The 21,210-nt window shown below is 41.5% G+C and overlaps 1 protein-coding gene and 1 long non-coding RNA gene across 5 annotated transcripts in view; both read left to right on the top strand.

The window, feature by feature from the left end:
• Erich1 (glutamate rich 1) overlaps positions 1–21,210 on the top strand; it is a 136,719-nt gene that overhangs the window by 30,724 nt on the left and 84,785 nt on the right. For all 4 annotated transcript variants that reach the window (XM_078030723.1, XM_078030722.1, XM_078030721.1 and 1 more), the window contains exon 3: positions 1,394–1,528. In XM_078030723.1, coding sequence (XP_077886849.1) covers positions 1,394–1,528 — 135 coding nt within the window. The remainder of the gene's footprint in view (positions 1–1,393; positions 1,529–21,210) is intronic.
• LOC144370247 (uncharacterized) lies at positions 2,577–15,255 on the top strand. The gene is made up of 2 exons (XR_013430137.1): positions 2,577–9,584; positions 10,877–15,255. It is a non-coding gene; the product is annotated as an uncharacterized LOC144370247 (long non-coding RNA).

Below are 21,210 nucleotides of genomic sequence, written 5' to 3'. Positions count from 1 at the left end.
TTGGAAGGGTGAATGTCATCACAACAAATCATTTTTCCCTGGAAAGAATATAGAAATAGAAATAGATGTTACTATAGATTACCTGATCACATTTACTTACAGAAAAGCAGACGAAGACCTTGGGTAACAGTTGCCTACCTCTCCTAGACACCTCTGATGATGACAGTGTTGTCATTTGCAGCTCAAAAGCCTAGCTTGTAAAGTCAGCATGTGGCTTCCCAGAAGACTCTGTCTGCCTACCATGATGCATTTCAAAAGCTTCTTCTTAGATTCATTGTAATTTTCCATTGCATGAATCATCTCATGCTTCACTTCCATGATACCTCCCATATTCATCCTAATAATTAAGTGAACAATGACATTTCTACGTTCTATTTAACTTTCTTATTAAGAAAGATTTAGCTGATTAAAAACTTCCAAAAATATTCTGTAAAAAATGATCAAATGTTGATGGTACCGATAGAGATAGTATACTCGGAAGAACGTCTCCATCTGCCCTTGATTCTAGCAGAGAGTGACATAGTAATTAATCAACTGTGGTGAATCAAATTAACTACATTTGTGGCATCTTAGCTTTAAGAGAATGAAATACATTGTAGCAAAGGTATTTGAAAATGTTTCAAAGTTTTTACTTCTAATATTTTATCAAATATCTTGAAACCATGTATTCTATTATATATCTCAGTGATTTTGCTTCATCTTTGTTATTGTTTGTTTTAAAATAAAATGTTCATCTGTGAAACACTAATTGGGATATTCATGCATGTTTGCCAAACATAAGAGAGTCACTTTGCCATATTTTTAAATGAAAATGTGAGCATTAAGAAGATTTGTTCTACCCAATATTAAAGAGTGTGAAAGAAAGCAGCCCTCTTGTAGTTGGTACATAGAGAAAGTCAGCAAAAGGCTGATACCCTTCAAATCAGTGGTTCCATCTGTAGGAATTTATGTGAAGAAACTAAGTGGCCAGGTGTGCAGAAGAGTAGGCAGTAGGGGTGGTCATAGCAACCATGCATGACAGGCCTAGTCTGCCTCCATGTGCAGAGTTTAAGAGAACAGTTAACTATAATCTATAAAGATGTATAATGCATGTGGCATGATCCCATGAAGGTATATATTATGTGACTATGTGTCTGCATATGTTTCTATGTTTATATATTTAGAAGTTCCTTTCTCCTGGGTAGATATATAATTGACTCACTTTTTTGGTGAAATTCTTGGTTTATTAAAAGTGGTATTTATGTCAGTGGTTAGATTTTATTGAGTTATTTGTTATTTTATCTTCATTGAATTTTTTTTGGAGAAACAATTCTCATGTAGTCAGGACAAATAAATGTTTGGTTACATTATGTAATATTTACCAGTGCACATCAGTTCCCTTTGTTCTTTACAGATGGTGACATTAAGATCCAGCCTGAACGACGGCTCTATACTGTTAGTTTGCCTCCTGAGGGGTATGTTCCCTGTTTGCCAGAGCCCAGCAGCCGCACAGATTCCGAGAGTGCCTCCAGTGGTCCAGATGCAGAAGGTGAAATGTTGTGTGGGAAGAAAGGGGAAATTTTTGCAGACAAATCTTTATTTTCTAGTATCACAAATTAATTATCTAAATTTAAAATTAGAGGAATATGGGTAACCATATCATTGTGTAACAACCACAGAGTGTACAGATACATATTTTACAACTATTAAAATGATTATAGGCCAGGCAGGGTGGCACACACCTTTAATCCCAGTGGCTCAGGAGACTGAGGCAGGAGGATCACAATTTCAAAGCCAGCCTCAGCAACTTAGCGAGACCTTGTCTCAAAATAAAATATCATTAAAAAGGGTTGGGGATGTGCTCAGTGGTTAAGCATCCCTGGTATATACCTGGTAATATACCAATCCCTGGTATATTAAAAAAAATGATTATAAAAGAACTTGTAATAATAGGAAAAAATACTTAGTGGGGGAACTTAGAAGTCTGGAATAAATACGTCAAAATATTAATAGTACTTGTCTTTATTAATAGAACTTTTTCTTAATTTTCCAAGCTTTTGAAAATTTTTTTATCAAGGAATGAAATTATTTTGTATCTCTTTGGAAAAATATACATCTGATTTCCCTAGATGACTTTAGCAAGTATAAACTAAGAAAGTCTACACTATAAACCTTAATTAATTTGAATATTAAGAAAATGTAAGCTGTGGTAGTGCACATCTGGAATCCCAGCAGCTCGGGAGGCTGAGACAGGAGGATCATGTGTTCAAACTCAGTGAGACCCTATCTCTAAATAAAATATAAAATAGGGCTGAGGATGTGAGTTCAATCCCTGGTACCCAAAAGAAAGGAAGGAAGGTGGCAAGGAAGGAAATAAATATAGTTTTCTAATACAGATCTTTCTGCTTTCCTAATTAAAGAGTCAGAGACCATAAAATCAAAAGTGGGATACCTAAGGCATTGTGTATTCATTTATTTCAAACTTTGTTGAAAATCTTTTGAAATACAATTATTAGATAAATTCTTTAACTAGAAAGTTTAACTGTGTTCTTATGGATATAAATTACTCTGGTGAGTAAATTCATTATGTACTTAATGTGTTGAACAAGAAAATATGTTTGGTTCATTCACATGCTATTATTTGCAGTTGGTTCTTATTCACACATTTTTGTTGGCAATTATTTCACTCATGTCTTTGTATTCAGTTAGTTCATTTATCTGGCAATATATGCAATTGGCTCTTCTGCTGTTGAATATTGTTAGCTCTCATGTGCTGTTGTACACAGTTGGCTCTCATCCTTGTGCCATTGTATACAGTTGGCTCTCTTTTGTGTGCTGTGGTGTATATTTAGCTGTCACTTATTCGATACTGCATACATTTAACTCTCATTCAATCATTCATTCATTCATTCACCTGCTTTCATATATACTTGGTTTTCATACACTGTATGCAATTGGCTCTAAGCCTTGCCCTGTTGTATGCAGTTGATTTACTCATATGCTGTTGTATATAGTTGGCCCTCACTTGTGCTCAGTAACAATGTAAGGTAGCTGTGCTGCTGATATCCCTGCAGGCAGCCTGTTTTCGAGAGGCCCCAGGGATTCTGGTTGAGAAAGCCTCTCTTTGCTGTAAGCTAACAGCACCTCCCAAGCTGTTTGGTGGTACTAAGCTAGGACAAACTTCTGGAAAATGGAAAGATGTTAGTGCTACATAGACAGATATATCTCTTACATAAACTGTTTCGTCGTGATCAAGGGTCCTGGTCCCTCAAGTAATTACTTTCTTCCCATGGCCTATGTAGCCTGTGCCACCTCCTCCAGACAGGTTTCTGGGAACAGTTATGGGCTGGTGAGAACAAACCTAATTGCCCTACAAAGAACAGAGGAGAGGGGCTGGGTCTGTAGCTCAGTGGTAGAGCGCTTGCCTAGCATGTGTGAGGCACTGGGCTTGATCCTCAGCACTACATAAAAATAAACTAATAAAATAAAGGCATTCTGTCCATCTACAACTACAAAATTAAAAAAAAAAAACAGGAGAATTGAGCAATTAGGATTCATTATATTTAAATAGCTGTGGCACCCAGGCACATTTAATGGTAACATTATTGAAACTTCGAATACATTGTTACAAGTGACATTTTTAGAAGTTGTTGGGCAAAATAATACTCTTACTTCATTTTCTCCTTTGCTTTCTGGTCCCTGGGAGCTGTAAATACAGGCTTTCTGTTTTTAGAAGGAAATGGTGAATAATGATCACTGCCGTGGAGTGGGTGGGCAAGGGCATGAGGGCTTGGCAGCAGGCCTACACCTGTCAGTTGTTTCCTCAGATGGGGCCTCTGAACCTCCCTGACCTGATCCCAGCTTTGTGTTTGCCCTCACCATCTGGCACTGTCCTCAGAAGGCCTTTTGAGCATGGATGGTTGTCGTCTGCTCTATGGAATAGCTCCTACAAGAGGTCCTATTAGTTAATTTAATAACTTAGCATGAACTGAAACCATTAACCCAGTTTTTCAGAACAGTTTTAAACCATTTATTAATCAAAGTTGGGCTGGGAAGTTGATATTTTGAATGCTTATAGCTTATCTCCAAATATTTTTATTTCCCTTTTTTTTACTGTCTATTTATTTTCATATTTTTTTTTACTGTAATGCCCATGAAGTAGACCATTTAAGAACACTGGAATAGATAAGGTTGGAGGAAAGGTATGAATCAGCAGTGTTTACTTACTTTACCTTTGTCCTCCATAATGAAAGAATATTCAGAGTTCTGCACTGTGCTGCATCAGGCTGGTGGGGGGTGATGCCAAGGTAGGCCTGCTGCCTTCCTGGAGCCTTGAGGGGGCTCGCTAGGAGCCTGCAGCAGGAAAAAGTTAGGGCCCAGGGTATACACCTCTTTCTGACCACCTCCAAGGATTGTACAGGAATAAGACATAGAGACATCAAAGAGGAGAGGAAGAAGAGGTTCTGAATTTCTTCAGTTGCAATTTTAAGGAAAGAGAACATGAGGACTAAAGCTGGAAAAGAAAATGTCAGAGTGTCCCTACTTTTCAAAGAAGTACTTCCAGTCGTTGATTTTATTTTGAATTTCCAGAATCAACTAAACACCTGGATGGTAACTTCTTAAAGACTGTGAAAGATAAGATCTGGCTCATGTTTGCCTTTGCTGCTACCATTTCTGGCCCCCGCCAGTTTCCTCCACATACTGTGTTCAGGGCTTTGCTCAGACCTGTTCTGTAAGTACCAGTCCATGGGCAGCTCACACTGATTGCCCTTAGCACCCCTATCACCCATCTGGCCTTTACAGTGACATCTGAATTCCTCATGGCACTCAGGGGCTACTTCTCCTTCCAGGAAGCCTTCTTTGAACCCCTAGTCTAGGTCTTTCATTATAACATTTGCTCTAGGCCCATATTTGCACCTGTCAGTCCTGAGCTTCATGGGACTCTACTATGTTCTTTGTCTCATTTTCCCTGGTTCCTGGCCCAGTGCCTTGTGAAAAGTCAGAATCCAATGCTTATTAACTATCAAACTTGTTCCAGGGCTTGTGTGTATCTGTGATGAAGACAGGACTGTGCTCAGAAGCCAGAACAAGACCCAGATTTCAGCAGTTCATTCCACTCTGCCTCCTGTCTTTCACAAACTCCAATTTCTTTCAAGTTTATCATTAGTTAAGAGCAGGTGGGCAGAATTGTAGGAAAGGGAAGTGGTGTTGTTAAACCTGAATTCCAGTCTTAAAATGCATAATTTTATGCAAATAGGGTTTTTTTTGAGAACTCTCCCCACCTGGGCTGTGGTTTAAATTACAGCAGAACCGTAGGTAAGTGGAGGCTCCTGCTCTTTCCTCTTCCACAGGGCATCATTTCTCTTCATGTTTCGTGTTCTCCAGAGCCTGTGAACCCTTGGCTACTAGTGACAGGACAATTCTCTCCACAGATTATACCAAAAGAAAGCCTTCCTTTTAGCATATTTTCTGTGGGAAATGCACACCAACCTTCTTTAGCATGTTAACTCATTTATTTGACAGGAATACTGCTTTGCTCGCTGTCTTGGAACATTCATAGGATGCTGCCCTACATGAAGTTATATAATCTATTGCAGTTATATTAAAATTCCTCTGGGGTGGCTAGAATCATAAGTAATGTTTGTCCTCAGAATATACTGAATCACATTCATCTCTGGGTGACTCACATTACAGGATTTGGAGACTCTAGATGATGTCTAGTAGATACACATGACAGGTAGGAGCTGCTGATTGGAAAGTGTCCCATCCTTACTACTGTCCAGAAGCATGTTCCTGAGCACCTGAGTAAGATACAAGTCTAATCACTTAAGAAGAAAATATCTCTTATCCTTAGCATTCCTAAATGGTACACCACCAAGAAAAGTGCGTATTGGTGAGCTGTCAAGTTTTCATCCAAAGTCCAACTCCAGTATTTGAGAGTTCAGTTCAAAGAAAACATGAATCATTAAGTTCATTAGGTTTTGGAAATATATTCTTTGTATCACATCAGATCATAGGAAAGCCATATACCTGGTTTATGTTACTGTACCTGTCCATAAAAAAATACTGACTTGGAGTTTCATTTTTATATTCATCTTCTATCGCAGATCAGTTAAAGACATTGAATGTTTATTGTTTCTTTTCCTTTGCTTCTTATAAAACGATCTGTTAAAATTTTATTACTTAGCTTGGAGTGGTGGTGCACGCCTATAATCCCAGCATCTTGGGAGGCTGAGGCAAGAGGATCACAAGTTCAAAGCCAGCCTCAGCAATGGCAAGGCACTAAGCAACTCAGTGAGATCCTGTCTCTAAATAAAATACAGAATAGGCCTGGGGATATGGCTCAGTGGTTGAGTGCTCCTGATTTCAATCCCCAGTATGCCCCCCCACAAAAAATTATTACTGAGCATTGTGCAATCAATAACATTTACATCAAAATTCAGAAAAATGCTTGGATTTTATGAACTGGTATACTTACTGGATATGAGTGTGTTTCTTGTCGATGCCCTTTATTCTTCAGCTACCGGGAAGCTCAGCCTTTAGCCTTTCATTGTTTTCATTCATTTGCAGTTGCTTTTCCTTGACCTCTGTTTTCTGATAGTTGCCTTTGAATTATGTAACTCATTCCTTTTAGATTAATTCCTGAAGACATTAAGTTTCCTGAGCTACGTCTTTCCCTTTTTGGAAATACACATAATCATCAGTGTTCCATAACTTGTTCTCTTTATTAAGTGCCTTTTAGATGTTTATGTTAGACCCTCATGATATGAAGATGGCAAACAGGAACCTTGCCTTCCAGGTGGTCATACTGGTTGGGGTGGTTCATATGCAAGCCATCGTGGTAGTGGCTGATGAACTGTCAAAGAAGAGGTGGTCCTGAGGGAACAGGAGGAGGGAGCTGGGAGCCCCGTCTGAAAAAGACAGAGCAGAGCTTGGGATGCTGATCTCAAAGCACAAGTCAGCCAGTAGGTGGAAGCAGGACCACACAGAGGACTCACGAGCAGAGGTATCAAGAAAACCTTGTAGAAGAGTGAGAAGCTATGTGTATTCCACATGGAGGAGGCATAGATTTGTCCTGTTGCTGTGTGGATCCATGCCCGGTTGTGAGTCCAGTGGGTAGCAGGACCATATTTGTAGTCCAGACCTTCTCATTCTGGGGGAAGTAAATGAGAAGCCCACCAAGTGATAGAGAAAATACAGAACTGTTTTGAAGGGTTTCCAAGGTGGGAGCTGTTAGTCTTAGTGACATTTTGCCAGCATAAGATGAGGGAAAGCTGGGCCTGATGGTGCGTATCTATAATCCCCGCGTCTGGGAAGGCTAAGTCAGAAGGATCGTGACTTCATGGCCAGCCTCAGCATCTTAGCCAGGCTCTGAGCAACTCAGCAAGACCCGGTCTCTAAATAAAATAGAAAAAGGACTGGGGATGTGGCTCGGTGTTTAAGCACCCTGGGTTCAATTCCCAGTACCAATAAATAAATAAATAAGGGAAAGAGTTTGAATGGCACCAGGGTATCTAACTGTTACACAGAGGAGACATGGCAGCAGTTGTTAGGGGTGTCTCCCGATGTGGGTGGTGAGCAAGTGAAAGTCCCTGTGGGAGGTGGTGGTGTTTGTTTTTGAATGAAGCCCCCTCCAGAGAACATCATATCTCTGTGTTTCCAAGTCTGTGCATGGTCCCACTTGCGTGGGTGTCTGACACAAAGCAAGACACAGAAGAAAGATCTTTAAAAACTAGAGGAGAAGCTTTTGAAAGTCTTTTGTAAACTCTCTTGAGCTCCCGTCATTAAGCAATTCACATTTTACAGGGAGAATGCTTCTTCTGTATTTAGTTATGGCAGGTTGGCCTCCTGGACTCTAACTAGACTTGAGCTCCCTCCTCAAGATCTCCATTGAGTCTGAAAACCTGTGTCTTGCCCCTCCAGCTTTAGCTAGTGTCACACCATCTTTGCTCTCCATACTCATTATTACTATGTCAAGCCTTGAGGTGCTCAAACCCAGTGTAGCTCTGAGCCATGGTGACTCCTGTCTCTGCATCTCCTTTCACTAGCAAGGGTTAGGCATGTCCTTGTGTGTGAACACACATGGGAACGTCATCAGCACAGGTGAGTATGTGTGTTCCCACACCCTGATCTTGACATGCCTCATCAAGACCATCAGAAGGCATATCTTTTTGTACTTAAACTATCACAGTGAGTCAAGTCAAGGAGAGCAGTCTTGAAAACAGAACTGGAAACTGCATTTCCACCACATGAGTTCTGTATTTCATAAAACTGGTTTTCTGTTGGTATGGAACTATTATGTATTGTTCCAATAACTGATGCATTTTTTTTTGTGACTGAAATAACTTCACATTTCCTTTGTAGAATTCTTATCTTCTCCAATAAGGCCTAATTTTAAGCTCTGTGGACCTTCATTATTTCATCTCTTCTCCCAGTATGAACATTCTGTGTTCAGTCAGCCTTGTGTCACATTTCATTTTATGACAGATTTGCCTTTTACATTTATATCTTCATGTCTCATTCTGTTCTGCTTGCTCTGCCCCATGTTTGTTTAACACGTATGAGTAGCTAGACTGAGAAGTCAGCTTTGCAACAGATAGCAACAAGCCTTGATCCCCTTCCGTCTCCTTAGAAACAGAGTCATGACTACGATCTTTAATTTCAACTCTAGCTCTCCAGTGGACCCTCAGGCAGTTGTGGAGCCTGATGTCTTGCATGTGCATTGTTGAAAACATTGGTGATCCTGAGCTGGCAGTACTTGAAGTGTGTTCACTTGGTTTGCAATGCATCTTTCAGGACTACCACTTTAATATCCTTTTTCCCCAATTAAAGTAAATACTTATATTAGCTATTTCTTTCATTTCCCTTTACTGATTTCACACATCCTTCCTTTCTCTAATTGATAAACGTATGTCATTTGGAAGAAACTGAGCTGAGGCATATTTGTTGGGGCGGCTAGCTTGAGTACCACCAGAGGTGAGCTTACTCACTGGACCTGTTCACAGCAGTAGCTGCAGAGGCTGGTCTCATAATGAAAATGGCCTGCAATTGGTGCCAGAACAAGTCCTGGAACCTCTCCAGAATGTTTTGTTTTAAAACTAAAAAACAAGCAAGCCTTTAGGAAGGAAGGCTCTTCCTTTTCTATATGCTCTGACCTTTGGGGGCCAGGGGTAGGGGGTGTTGTTTTCTCTACAATGGAGAATATTTTGTTTATCACAAAAATGCTAATCAAAGAAAAATCAAGCATTGCAGAGGTTATACATAAAGTGAGATATCACCTCAGGGCTTGAGACGGCATCTATTAAAATCTTGCCCCATGCATATTATGTGTACATATGCAGGTTTCGTGTGGATCATGCCATGTTGTATATGCTCTCTTGTAGACTGCTTTTAATGTATTATGGAGGATTTTACTTTTCAGTATATAGAGATATATCATTTTTTCAAGAAGGATTAAGTGTATTTTAAGAATAACTTGTTTATAACTAGTTTTCTCTTCTACGCTAGCACCTCTGTATATAAACACCCTTGTACAGGCATGTATGCATCATTATATTTTACAGATATGTCTGATCAGCTCCTGAAGAAAATTCTTAGAAATGGAAGTAAGTACCCAAGTTTTAAGGTGTTAGAGTCTTTGGAACAGCAGTCCCAATTTATATTCCTGAAATGTGAGTTCACATTTTAGCCAATTGTTAGGTAGGACATCCCCTCTATCTTCATGTGGGAAAATGGTCCCGGGGGGGATTCTAGTTCCAGCAACTGTAAACTCACAGTTTTTCCATGAAGAAACTTAAAATTTCTTTATGGCCAAGGACACTGTAAACAAAGTTGAAAAAGGAACAAAAACAGGAAATATTTGCATGTTACATGGTAGATAAGTTAATTTCCTTAAAATAGAACACATTATTATAAACCAATAAGAAAAATCATCACCCCCATAGAGTGAACCAACTTGAAATGGCAGTGCCTGACATCTGCTAGAGGCAGAGCCGCCGGCCACCCGCCTTCCCGCGGAGGCAGCACCCGGGATGCTCCAAGTGGGCCATCTCTACCCTGGGGAGAACTGCTGTGTGGGCTGCAGTTGTGGCTCCCTGTAGAGCACTTGCATGTGTAAAGCACTGGGTTCAGTCCTCGGCACCACGTAAAAGTAAATAAAGGTATTGTGTCCATCTACAAAAAATATTTTTTAAAAAAGAACAATTTTGATAATAAACATATAAATCATCCTCATGTGGTGCCTTATTTTTATATATTTCACACAAAACATTTGATCCATCTGAAATATCTATTGTTTAGGAGAGCATAACATAGATTCTCTTAAAAAAAAAAAAAAAGGAGGAGGGGGAAGAAAAAAAAATCATTTACCTAAATTCAGCACCTTCTATTGCATTATCTGTTGATTTTCTTCAGTGAACTTAGAAAACATCTTTACAGTAAATTAATTCCCCTTTTCCTTGCATCTTAGCATCTGGGGCTGGACAGTCTCCCCTGGCAGTGGTCTGCTCATGCAGTTGATGGCAGTATCACATCCCAGCTGGTGGCATTCAGGTGTCACAGAGCCATAGCTATGCCCAGATGAGGCATGTGCCCTATAGAAACCAGGGTGCCTCTTGCCCGCCTACTGAAATCTAGAATTCTCCAGCTGTCCCCTCATTCTCCTTATTTTCTTCATAAAAGCTTCATTATCTTTAGTAATTGCCATGTTACCAGTCTATAAATTGGTTAGTTATTACTATCTTAAATAACTACATTTTTGTATGGCCCATATTAATTGCTGTGTTTCATGATGGTGCCCACCTTTCTTCTTATAACAGATTTTATGAACCTTGTAAACTCTAAAGTATGGGGAGGCGGAAGATCCTGAGTCACCTAGTCTCTATTTCTGTAATTTCAGCAGCAGTAAAACAGTCCCTGAGCTACTTACCTAGTGCTCACCTCGAGGCCTGAACCAAGGACGGCTGCCACTTCTTCTCCCTCATAATGGACACAGCAGAATAAGCAAGGCTTTTTTACCCTCCTGCATGGCTGGTCTAGTTGCCATAGTCCCTCCAGTATCTACTCCCCGTGCCTGTGAGATGGGTCTACCTGTTAGTACTTCTCATAAGCCCTACCCCAAAGAGTTGCCAGATGCCCACGGTCAGGACGCAGAGCCAGGCTGCAGTACACTCATCACTCTGGCATACCAGCCACCCCCTTTAGGCTGGTATACCTCTCTGGATAACCACACTTCTGTGGAGAATTGGGGAAAGCGAGAATAAGCCATTCCTAAATTCTTTATTCTATTTCTGAAAATATTGCAAGGAACTTGGTCAGTTTCACTGGAAGCCCTGCATATCTTGTGTTCCCCTTGTGCCCATCAGCCTTTCCTCCCAGGGCAGCACATCCTTCCATTCTATTTCATGATTTTGGGTGGCTTTTTTCTTTCAACAATATATCTAATATCTAAATAATTTAATACTAGTGTATACCCAAAACAACATTGTTTTAGCCAGCTTTTTTGCTGCCGTGACTAAAGGATCCAACTAGCACAACTACAGAGGAAGAAAAATTAATGTAAGGGCTTATGGTTTCAGAGATCTTAGTCCATAGAAGGCTGGCTCCATTTCTCCGGGCTGCAGAGTGTGTGGCAAAGGGAGGCAGTTCAAACCATGGTGATCAAGAAGCAGAGAGAGAGAGACTCCATTCTCCAGACACAAATATATACTGCAAAGCCATGCCCTAATTCCCACCTCCTCCAGCCACGCCCTACCACTTCAGTTAACACTCAGTTAATCCCTGTCAGGGGAGTAAATTGGTTGAGACTCTTACAACCCCATCATTTCTTCTCTGAACCTTCTTGCATTGTCTCACATGGAGTTTTGGGGGGACATCTCACATCCAACCCTAATAAGCATACCTTGCACTCTCGGGTTCTGGCTGTCTTGCCTGCCAACAGTTTTTACCAGCCACAGCAGGGAAGGCAGGATGGCCAGTCAGCTCAGCCTGTAGCAGAGCAAGTGTGGCAAGTCCAGCTGAGACCAGGGAAAGGGAAGGATCAGGGTCCTGCCCCTGTGGGTCTCAGGACACTGGGGCAGAATTGACTATGACCCCCTTGTCCTCTCTACGGCCTCCTGGCCTGGGTCTTCTTCCTGGGAGGCCCAGCCCACCTACTCAATGCCATTTGGCCTGTGGTGAGGCTCATCATCTCTTCTATCACTTCAGGTTTCTTTTACTATCATTCTTTGGATTTGTTACCTTGCCCCTGGGCACCTGATCAGCTCCCACCACCCCTGTGCCTGCCTTGGGCTTCCAGGATTCCCCTGCCTCTCAGTTACTGCCAAGTTAGTGGACTGCTCAGTAAAGGCTTTGGGGTGTCCTCCACCATCATCTGATCTCAGCAGAGTCTAGTTTGTCTTTCTAGACTCACTACCCCAGGCTGCAGCCTCTTTGACACCCCCCCCCCCCGCAATATACACCTTAGCCAACCAACAGCATGTGACAACCCTCCCCCTCCAATATACACCTTAGCCAACCAACAGCATGTGACAACCCTCCCCCTCCAATATACACCTTAGCCAACCAACAGCATGTGACAACCCTCCCCCTCCAATATACACCTTAGCCAACCAACAGCATGTGACAACCCTCCCCCTCCAATATACACCTTAGCCAACCAACAGCATGTGACTGCTGCCCACCCTCTGCCTCCTGCTTCCAGGCCTTTGCTCAGCATCCACGATGATCAGGTCCATCCTCCCTGGAGAAATCTCAGCCTTCTCAAGTCAACTCTTCTTACTCATCCTCCCCACAGACAAAGACATGTCTTCTCCCCTCTCTGTCTCCTAATTGTGTGATCCTTCTTCAGGGCTTTTCCCTATCTACCTTATGGAGTCAGTAATCCTGGCCTAACACACATGTGTTTGTTGTGCCAATCAAACAGATATATGCAAACTTGCACAGATGTGCGTGTGGCCAGCTTTTCCCTCCCTGAACTGCCCTGGCCCAGTGCTTGCTAGAGCATGTCTAAGTCAGCATTTGGTGAACTAAGTTGAATAATGATTTATACAAATAGCATTTAAGGCAGGTGTCAGTACTCTTCTGATTCATAATCACAAGAGAGTTTCACTGCATGACATGGTCTTTGTGCTCGGATTAAGCCACAGAGTCATTGGATCCAAGTCATTTGTATGAAAGCTATTGTGCTTATTTTTCCAATAGCAAGCACCAGTTGAAATAGGTATTAATTTCCGAACTGTTGAAAGCATGAACTGAATGCACAGTTCCCATGTGCATTCTGTAAGAGTTAGACATCCATCCTTTAAATGTGTTTTGACAGAATCAGGCCTTCGATCTAAGGCAGATAGTTTTCAGATCTTACTGATGCTGTCTTAGCTACTGTTCAGCTTTTATCTTTGCTGAAAAGAGCTTGAGACATAGCTCTGAGCATTCTGGGGTGACTGCTACAATGGATTGCTCAATTTCCAGCTCCTTTGAGTAATAGGGTACAGCCAGGTCCAGTAGAGCCCTGTACTGGCTCAGGTGGTGCTTCTGTGTTTCACACTTGCTCAGGATATGGCAAAGTCGGAGATGGTAGTTTTTCATTCTTGTTTTAATGTGTTAAAGTGAGACAGAACATTTAACTCTGTCAAAGCCTGCCGTTCCTTGTTGTTAGGTGAGGTGGCTGTGAGGTAGACTGAAGATGGAGACATCTTCGTTTAGATCAGTGACCTCCACAGCCTCACACGTGTCAACAAGTTGAAATAAAAGTCTGGACCTGTTTCATAGGGTCTGGTGTCTTGTTGGCACTTGTATTCCATACCCAGATTCTTTCTTGTCTCCATTAAGCTAACTAGCGCAGCATTAGGTATTTGTTTGATTAAAGGCTATGTGGGCTGGGGAAAGGAGTGTGGGGATCCTCGAAAAACTAGGAATGGAGCCACCATATATCCAGGTATCCCAGTCCTTAGTATTTATCCAAAATAACTAAAATCACTGTAGTGATACAACCACTTCGATGTTTATAGCAGCACAATTCACAATAGCCAAATTATGGAATCAGCCCAGATGCCTGTCAACAGATGAGTGGTAAAGAAAATGTGTGTAGGTACACAATGGAGTTTTACTTAGCCATAAAGAAGAATGAAATTAAGGCATTTGCTGGTAAATGGATAGAACTGGAGAACATCATGCTAAGTGAAATAAGCCAGATGCAGAAAATCAAGGGTCAGATGTTTTCTGGGGTGACTGCTTCTCATATTGGAAGCTAGAGCAAAATAAGGGAAACAGCAGGAAGAGTCATAGGATATCATAAAGATATAGGGAAGATCTTTGGAGTAGAAGAAGGCTATTGAGAGGGAGGGAAGAGGGATGGGAAAGGGGAGAAAATGCAGAATGGACTTCACAGAATCTTATGTCCACATATAAATATGCCACAGGGAATTTCACTTCTTTGTGTGTGGAAAGCAATGAGAGAATCAATGGCGTGGAATAGAAGGATGAGGGAGAGAGGGGAAGGGAAGAGGAACAAGGTCTGAAATAGAGTGGGTTAGATTTCATGTGTATGATCTTGTCGGGATGAACCCAACTAGTATGTATAACTATAATGCTCTATTCAAAAAAGATTGGATATTAATACCAAGAATTAGCAAATGGAATTATATCCAATTAAAAAGCTTCTGCACAACAAAGAAAAAACGTGAAGAGAGAATCTACAGAATGGGAGAGAAATCTTTAGTAGCTACTCTTCTGACAGAGGATTAATACCTAGACTGTATAAAGAGCTCAAAAAAGTTAACACCAAAAGAAAAAAATCCCAGTTAATTAATGTGAAATGAACTAAACAGATGCGTTGTGAAAGAAGAAATACAAATAGCCAAATATGTGAATAAATGTTTGACATCTTTAGCAATTAGGCAAATGCAAATCAAAACCACACTGAGATATCCTCTCCCTCCAATTAGGATGGCAGCAATCAAGAATACAAACAATAAATTCACTGTTGGTGGGATTGTGAATTAGTCTAACCACTATGGAAATCAGTATGGAGGTTCCTCAAAAAAGCAGAAATAGAACCACCATATGACCCACCTATACCACTTTTCTGTATTTATCCTAAAGAATTAAAATCAGCGTATTATAGTGACACATGCATATGCATGTTTATAGCAACACAATTCACATAGCCAAACTATGGAACCAGCCTAGGTGTCTCTCAGTGGATAAATGATGTAAGAAAAGGTGATATACCTTTATTCAGCCATAAAGAAGAATGAAATTATTTCATTTACAGGAAAATGAATGGAACTTGAGAATATTATGTTAAGGGAAATAAGCTAGACTCAGAATATCAAGAGCCATAAATTTTCTCTCAAATGTGGAAGCAAAAAAGGACAAAAGAAAATAAAGATGGGTAAATATCTCATGATAATAGAAGTGAGGTCAATAGAGGAGAGGAAAGGGACCAGGTAGAGGGAGGACAGAAAGAGAGGAAATACTGGAGAATGACATTGGTGAAAAACATTGATTATGTGCATGTATAAATATGTAGCAACAAATCCCACCATTATGAACAATTATAGTGCACCAATAAAAAATATCTGAGAAAAACAAATTGCCAACAAGTGTGTGGTCATGTTGTATGCATGTGTAGAAATATCATGCTGAATTCTATTAATAGAATTATGTATAAAATTATTTTATTAATTTACAATTAATAAAAATGGTCATAATAAGTAAAGATTGTGTGGGTGCAGAAGGTCATATGTTAATTTTGAAATACCTTATCAGTGGAATCTACACAATTTTTTTAAGCCTGCTGAGGGAGGGAGGAAGGAAAGAGAAAGGAATAGAGTCAAAAAGGACAAGTTTGTTCTGATTGCCCCTTGTTTTTTTAAATCACACTTACCTATTCCAAAGCATTGTTGGCACATATTCACAAAAATATTTGGGTTACACTAATATTTATATCTTAGCAAAGATTTATACTGTTTCTAGATCTCACTAGAGTAATTTATGAATACTTTTATTAGATATTGGTTAATGTGTATTCAACTAATAGAGGTTCCACAATGAGACAGTATGAAAATAAGACAGGAGATCATTTTTAAAATACAATGCAAATTGCCTAAAGCTGAAGAGACACTCAAGTATGGAAAAATGATTATAGTAATAATCCTAATTGTGAAGAAAGATCTATAGGATGTCAGAAAATACAAACATAGTCCAAAGAAGAAAACAGAACTCTTGAGGAAAGAATGAGAATTAATCTGAGGTTCTCAGAGCCCATCACATTCTCTAGGGCACAACTTAACCTCTGAAAAAGTGAGCTTTAAGTTAGTCTTCAATTCAAAAGTCCGAGTCAAGAAGACTACCCGTACAACACTTCTCAGTGTCAGAGCCTTTCACACGCGTGGCCTCATCTGGTTGTGTGGTCACCAAGCCTGCTCATCCACAGAACGGAACTGCTGGTGACCTGAGCCGTCAGAGTCCTTAGACAGAGAGACCGTCCCGTGGCTACTGACGATTCCTCAGAGCAAAATGGGAGAACATGCCAGAACGTAGATGTCTTCCCATCTCATTTACCTTTCAGCCATCTGGATCTCACTTTTCTAGTCTGTATAACGAGGGATTAGATGAGAAAGAAGTAAAAGAGCAAGGAGAGAGAAAACAGAAGGTGAGGAACTGAACAGAAGCATCTGACAGGCACAGAACAAATCAGCAGGCCAGTGAGTGACCTGACCAAGCTTTGAGCCTCACAGGGCAGAACCCATCAAGGCTTCTTTCCTCAAGTACTAGGGGCAAGAGAATGCTCCTGGAAGGATGGCTGCCTCCCAGCCAGCACCCTCTGCAGACTGCAGGTAAGTGGTTCGTGGCCTGGCAGCTCCCTCGGGCCTACCTATTCTCACTTGTTGCAGGGATACAAATTTGTTTACTGGTTACATGTGATTTCCCATGGAATTTGTACAATATCTTTATCACTATCTGTTCCTTATTCTTAAAAATTATTCATGAAATATGAAAGGAAAATTTTTCTGGTGTGGCAAAAATTCATACGGTTGTTATACTCAACATGGACACTGTACAGAAATGGACTGTGCTGGGGGGCTTAACCCTCCTTCATCAACAGTGGGGAGGTTGAGGGCACAGAAAAACCCGTCCAGAAATGGTTTTAGAGAACCAGTAGTAGTCTCCTGGTTCAGCAGCAAGAATAGCTTTTATAGTGGGTACATGTAACAGTTACATGTAACAGTCATGATAAGCCAGGGGTAATACATACGTATTACCTTACAGAAGTTAAGACACCAAGAGTCCAGAAACTGCCTCGTAGTCCAGCCCCACACCAGCAGGGAAAAAACTTCTTGTCAAAGGAACAAGGAAACTGCACTTACCAGTGTTCTGACAGCACTTTGTCCCAAAACATAGCATTCAGTGTTAGGACTTCCCTGTTGCACAATGCGTAAGATAAGCAGTCCTCCGTGAGGGTCCAAGGTTAGGCCCTGCAGCTGGACTGTGGTGGAAGGATTTACATAAGACTGCTGAATCTTGAAACAGGGAAGCAGTATGAGTCTGTGAGTTTTCAATGTAAATTTCATTGCATTTATATTTTCAGTCAGTCCTTAATCCCAGGGCAATCACAGCCTACTCAGAAACACTAGTGTTCACAAAGGTTAACAGTTAGGCAGTGAGTTAGACAAGTTGATAAATCTCTTCTACTCGGAGACGACTGACCGTATTCTGATGGCTTTATACTCCATTTCCACCAGGTGGCTCTCTTGCACACTTTGGTCCATGGCTTCTGGGTTCCTAGTAATCCTGGGACTCACTGCATTGTTTTAGGTTGTAGTAGCACTGGCTGTGTGATGTAGATCAACTCCTTCACTGTCAAGGGCTCTCAGTAAAATCATGGGCACCCAGTATTCCTACCTAACTTAATCCTTATCAGTCTGATTGGGAGAGAGAAACCCAGAGTAAGAGAGTACCTTTTTGTAAATGGGGATATCAACAAGTAACTCAGCTGCTGTAAATTTAAATGGGTTGAGCTCCAAAGACAATTGTGCTAGGAGCCACAGCAAAAGTATTATGATACATGGCACCTTTGTTTTAGGTGACTGCCAGCTAGCCATTGAGATGATATGATTATGTTAAGATTTACATTCATATGGAAATTGGACTCCTGCTGTTCACCTCGGCCTGTGACGGGACTCATGTTACGGGACTCCCGGAGAGCTCCCATTGGTTGGGGAAGGATGGTAGGAGGGTATTTCCGGGGGAGGTGCGGCCCCCGGTTCCGGTAGACACAGACACGTGTGTGGACCGGCTCACTAGCAGGACGCACACGAATCACTGGCAGCCTTTTTAAAATAAAACTTTGTTTCTGCTCGAATGGTTTGTGTTTCTGTGCCCAGCCGGGTTGCGGCATTGCAGGCGGCGCGCGTGAGCAGCGGCAGCGCAAGCACCGAGGTGCCCAGCAGGAAGGTGGCGAGGCTGAGGCGCCTCGGAGCCCGGCGGAGCCCGCGCCGCGCAGCTGTGTTTCTGTGCCCAGCCGGGTTGCGGCACAATTGAGTCGTTATTTGTGGAGAAGATAACAAAATTTTTTAATTCGTTTTTGAGCTGTCAATGAACCTTTATTTTATTTATTTATATGCCGTACTAAGAATTGAACTCAGTACCTCACACATTCTAGGCAAGTGCTCTGCCACTGAGCCACAACCCAAGCCCAACAAGCCACTTCTGCTTTTGACTCTCAGAGTGCAAGGATTGTCCTGTTATTGCTCCGTATCTACTTCTATGGCATCTAAATCTAAGCTGTTTGTGGGGAACCTTGTAGTCAGAAGTCGGAGATATGGGCAGCCTCTGTCAGGTCTCCTCTCGTCCTGTGGGAGCTCTGTCTCTTCTCACTTGAATAAATCCTACCCTTTCAAGAAAAATGAAGAAGAGGAAGGGTAGGGAGAAGAGAAGGAGAAGGAAAACGAAGTTGTACGATCCTTATTCATGGAGAGGTGGTAGGTCAGTATGTAGAAAAAACAGTTTCTGCCAGTAAGTAGCAACTGTTATCAGTACCTGGACCATGTGCTGTGGGAACAGAAAGGATCGGGCAATTGGGAGAGTTTAGATAGGACATGAAATCTGAGCTGGTGCTTGTTAGTTAACAAACTGTTCCTAGTAAACAAAGGATGGGTTGGTTTAGACAGAATGATAAGCTTGTCGTTGACTCTGCATGAGCTGCATTCTCCTTGTGTAGATGGCTCCTGTGTGTGTACCATCGCCTGAGAGATGACCTAACATTAAAGGAGAAAATAAGTGGAACTTGACATTGACTTTATTGATTGCATGTCATATATTTTTATTAGCATACAATACTGTTTTTCAAAAGAAAGGCTGCTGTGCCCTGCTTTGCTCTGAAGCTTGGGAAAGGCTCTCCACTGGGTCCCCTTAAAGAAGACTCCAGCCTGTCTGCTGAGTCCCGAGAGCCTGCACTTCACCCTTGTCTTTTCCTTCCTTTTTCAAGGCTATGTTTAATCTATTTAAGCACTTGTACCTTGATATTAAATAATGAGGACATATCTTAAGAAAAAGGGGGAAAAAGGTTTATTTGTTAGCAAAGGGGAAACACAGGGGACTCCTGTCCCAAAGGCTGGGGTTCTGCCCATCAGCAGAAACTGGAGGCTTTTAAAGAGGTGATTCAGAGAAAATGAGATTAGGAAAGAAAAGATGAGGGAAAAGAAGATCAGGGCCGGGAGAAGGTCAGAGAAGAAGACAGTTAGGAAAAAGAAGAAAAAGTGTAAGTTTCCAAGCCACAGCGGATATAATCAGAGCATCAGATGAACCCCTGTTACAGAACTGATCTTTTTAAAAATGATTCAGTAATATATATTTGTTTACATACATATTAAGTATTTATAAAGTAAATATTTAGCTCACAACAGATATGTACACTTCACTTCTGATGACAAATCAGTCTTTCCCATGATGGTTTCTAATTTCCACCAGGCATCCACATTTAAAATCATGAAAAAGTCAGTGTCTAGACTTGTGTTTTAACCCAACTTCTTTCTTATACTATTAAGATTCCATGTATTTTTTCAATGTCATTGGGAACTAAAAGCTAAATCATCTCTGTAACTGGAGCCTGTTTTATTGTAACATGGTACAGCTTCTTACTCCAGCATTTCATCAGAAAGTAGGTGATGATTAGTATCTCAGAGAATTTTGACAAATTTAGATTATTTTTAAAATTAGCATGTCTGGGAGGTGTGTTTTGGGGATGGTAAGTTCAAACTGTGTGCTTCTCAGATTGTAACTAGCCAGACCTCTGTGTAAATTCCATCCTTGCTTTCCACGTGCCCATTTTCCTGTAGATTTCATTTTCTTGGTGTGAAGAATTGAGTTATATGCCTCCAAACACTGGAGCAAGTCACTTGAGAAGGGAGCTGGGAGATGCAGTGCAGAGTGTTAGGCTGCCTCACAAGATCACATGTGCCTTAGAGCTGGTCTCAGTAGGAAGGAAGAACCAGAGAGGGGCTTACAGTGGTCTAAATAAAGCTTTCGGGGTCCTTTTTCCTTGACTCTGTCTGCAGGCACCTTCCTGGCATCTAAAGAGCTAAGCTTTCTTTACTTTTCTTTCCTTCATCACTGCTTGGGCCCATTGGCAGAACTTAGGAAGCTGGGATGGGGGTGGTTCAGTGGTATAGTGCTTGCCTGGCGTGCGCCAGCCCCTGGGTTCAATCCCAGCATGGACGGGGTGGGAGTGGGCAGAGTTTAAAAAAGAAAGAAAGAAACAAACGCACACTTGGGAAGCTGCAGGGCAGTCAGCAGTGTCTGCCCTAGGAAGTGGGTGAGGACAGGGACTCTCCCGGTCCAGAAGCTGGGCCTTTCGTGTTAACCTTCTTTGGAGCTGCATGACTAAACTTACTCAGGGTTCCACCAGGAGCTTTCAGCACAGTTGGGGCTGTGGTGTCCCCACTCCACAGCCCATGGGCTGAGGCCTTGGTCACTGCATCTCAGACTGGGGCTAGAATCTGACTCACTGATCCACACTGGAGCCACACAACTCTGTTGTACCCCCTTATTCTGACATGCTATAAATAAAGCATGACTAAGTGCCCTATCTACCCATCTTTCATTCTCAAAAAGACTATACTGGTATTGCCTTTGCTCTTGTCCAGTGTGGATAGTAGGTTACCCAAGCACCCTGTGATCCTCCCTGTGGCCAGACAGGAGAACAAAGGAATCACATAGATCTTAACCTTG

Source organism: Ictidomys tridecemlineatus, chromosome 14 (assembly GCF_052094955.1).
Source record: "Ictidomys tridecemlineatus isolate mIctTri1 chromosome 14, mIctTri1.hap1, whole genome shotgun sequence".
NCBI classification, from domain to species: Eukaryota; Metazoa; Chordata; class Mammalia; order Rodentia; family Sciuridae; genus Ictidomys; species Ictidomys tridecemlineatus.
Note: the sequence above shows the minus strand (reverse complement) of the source record. Positions and strands in the feature narration are given on the sequence as shown.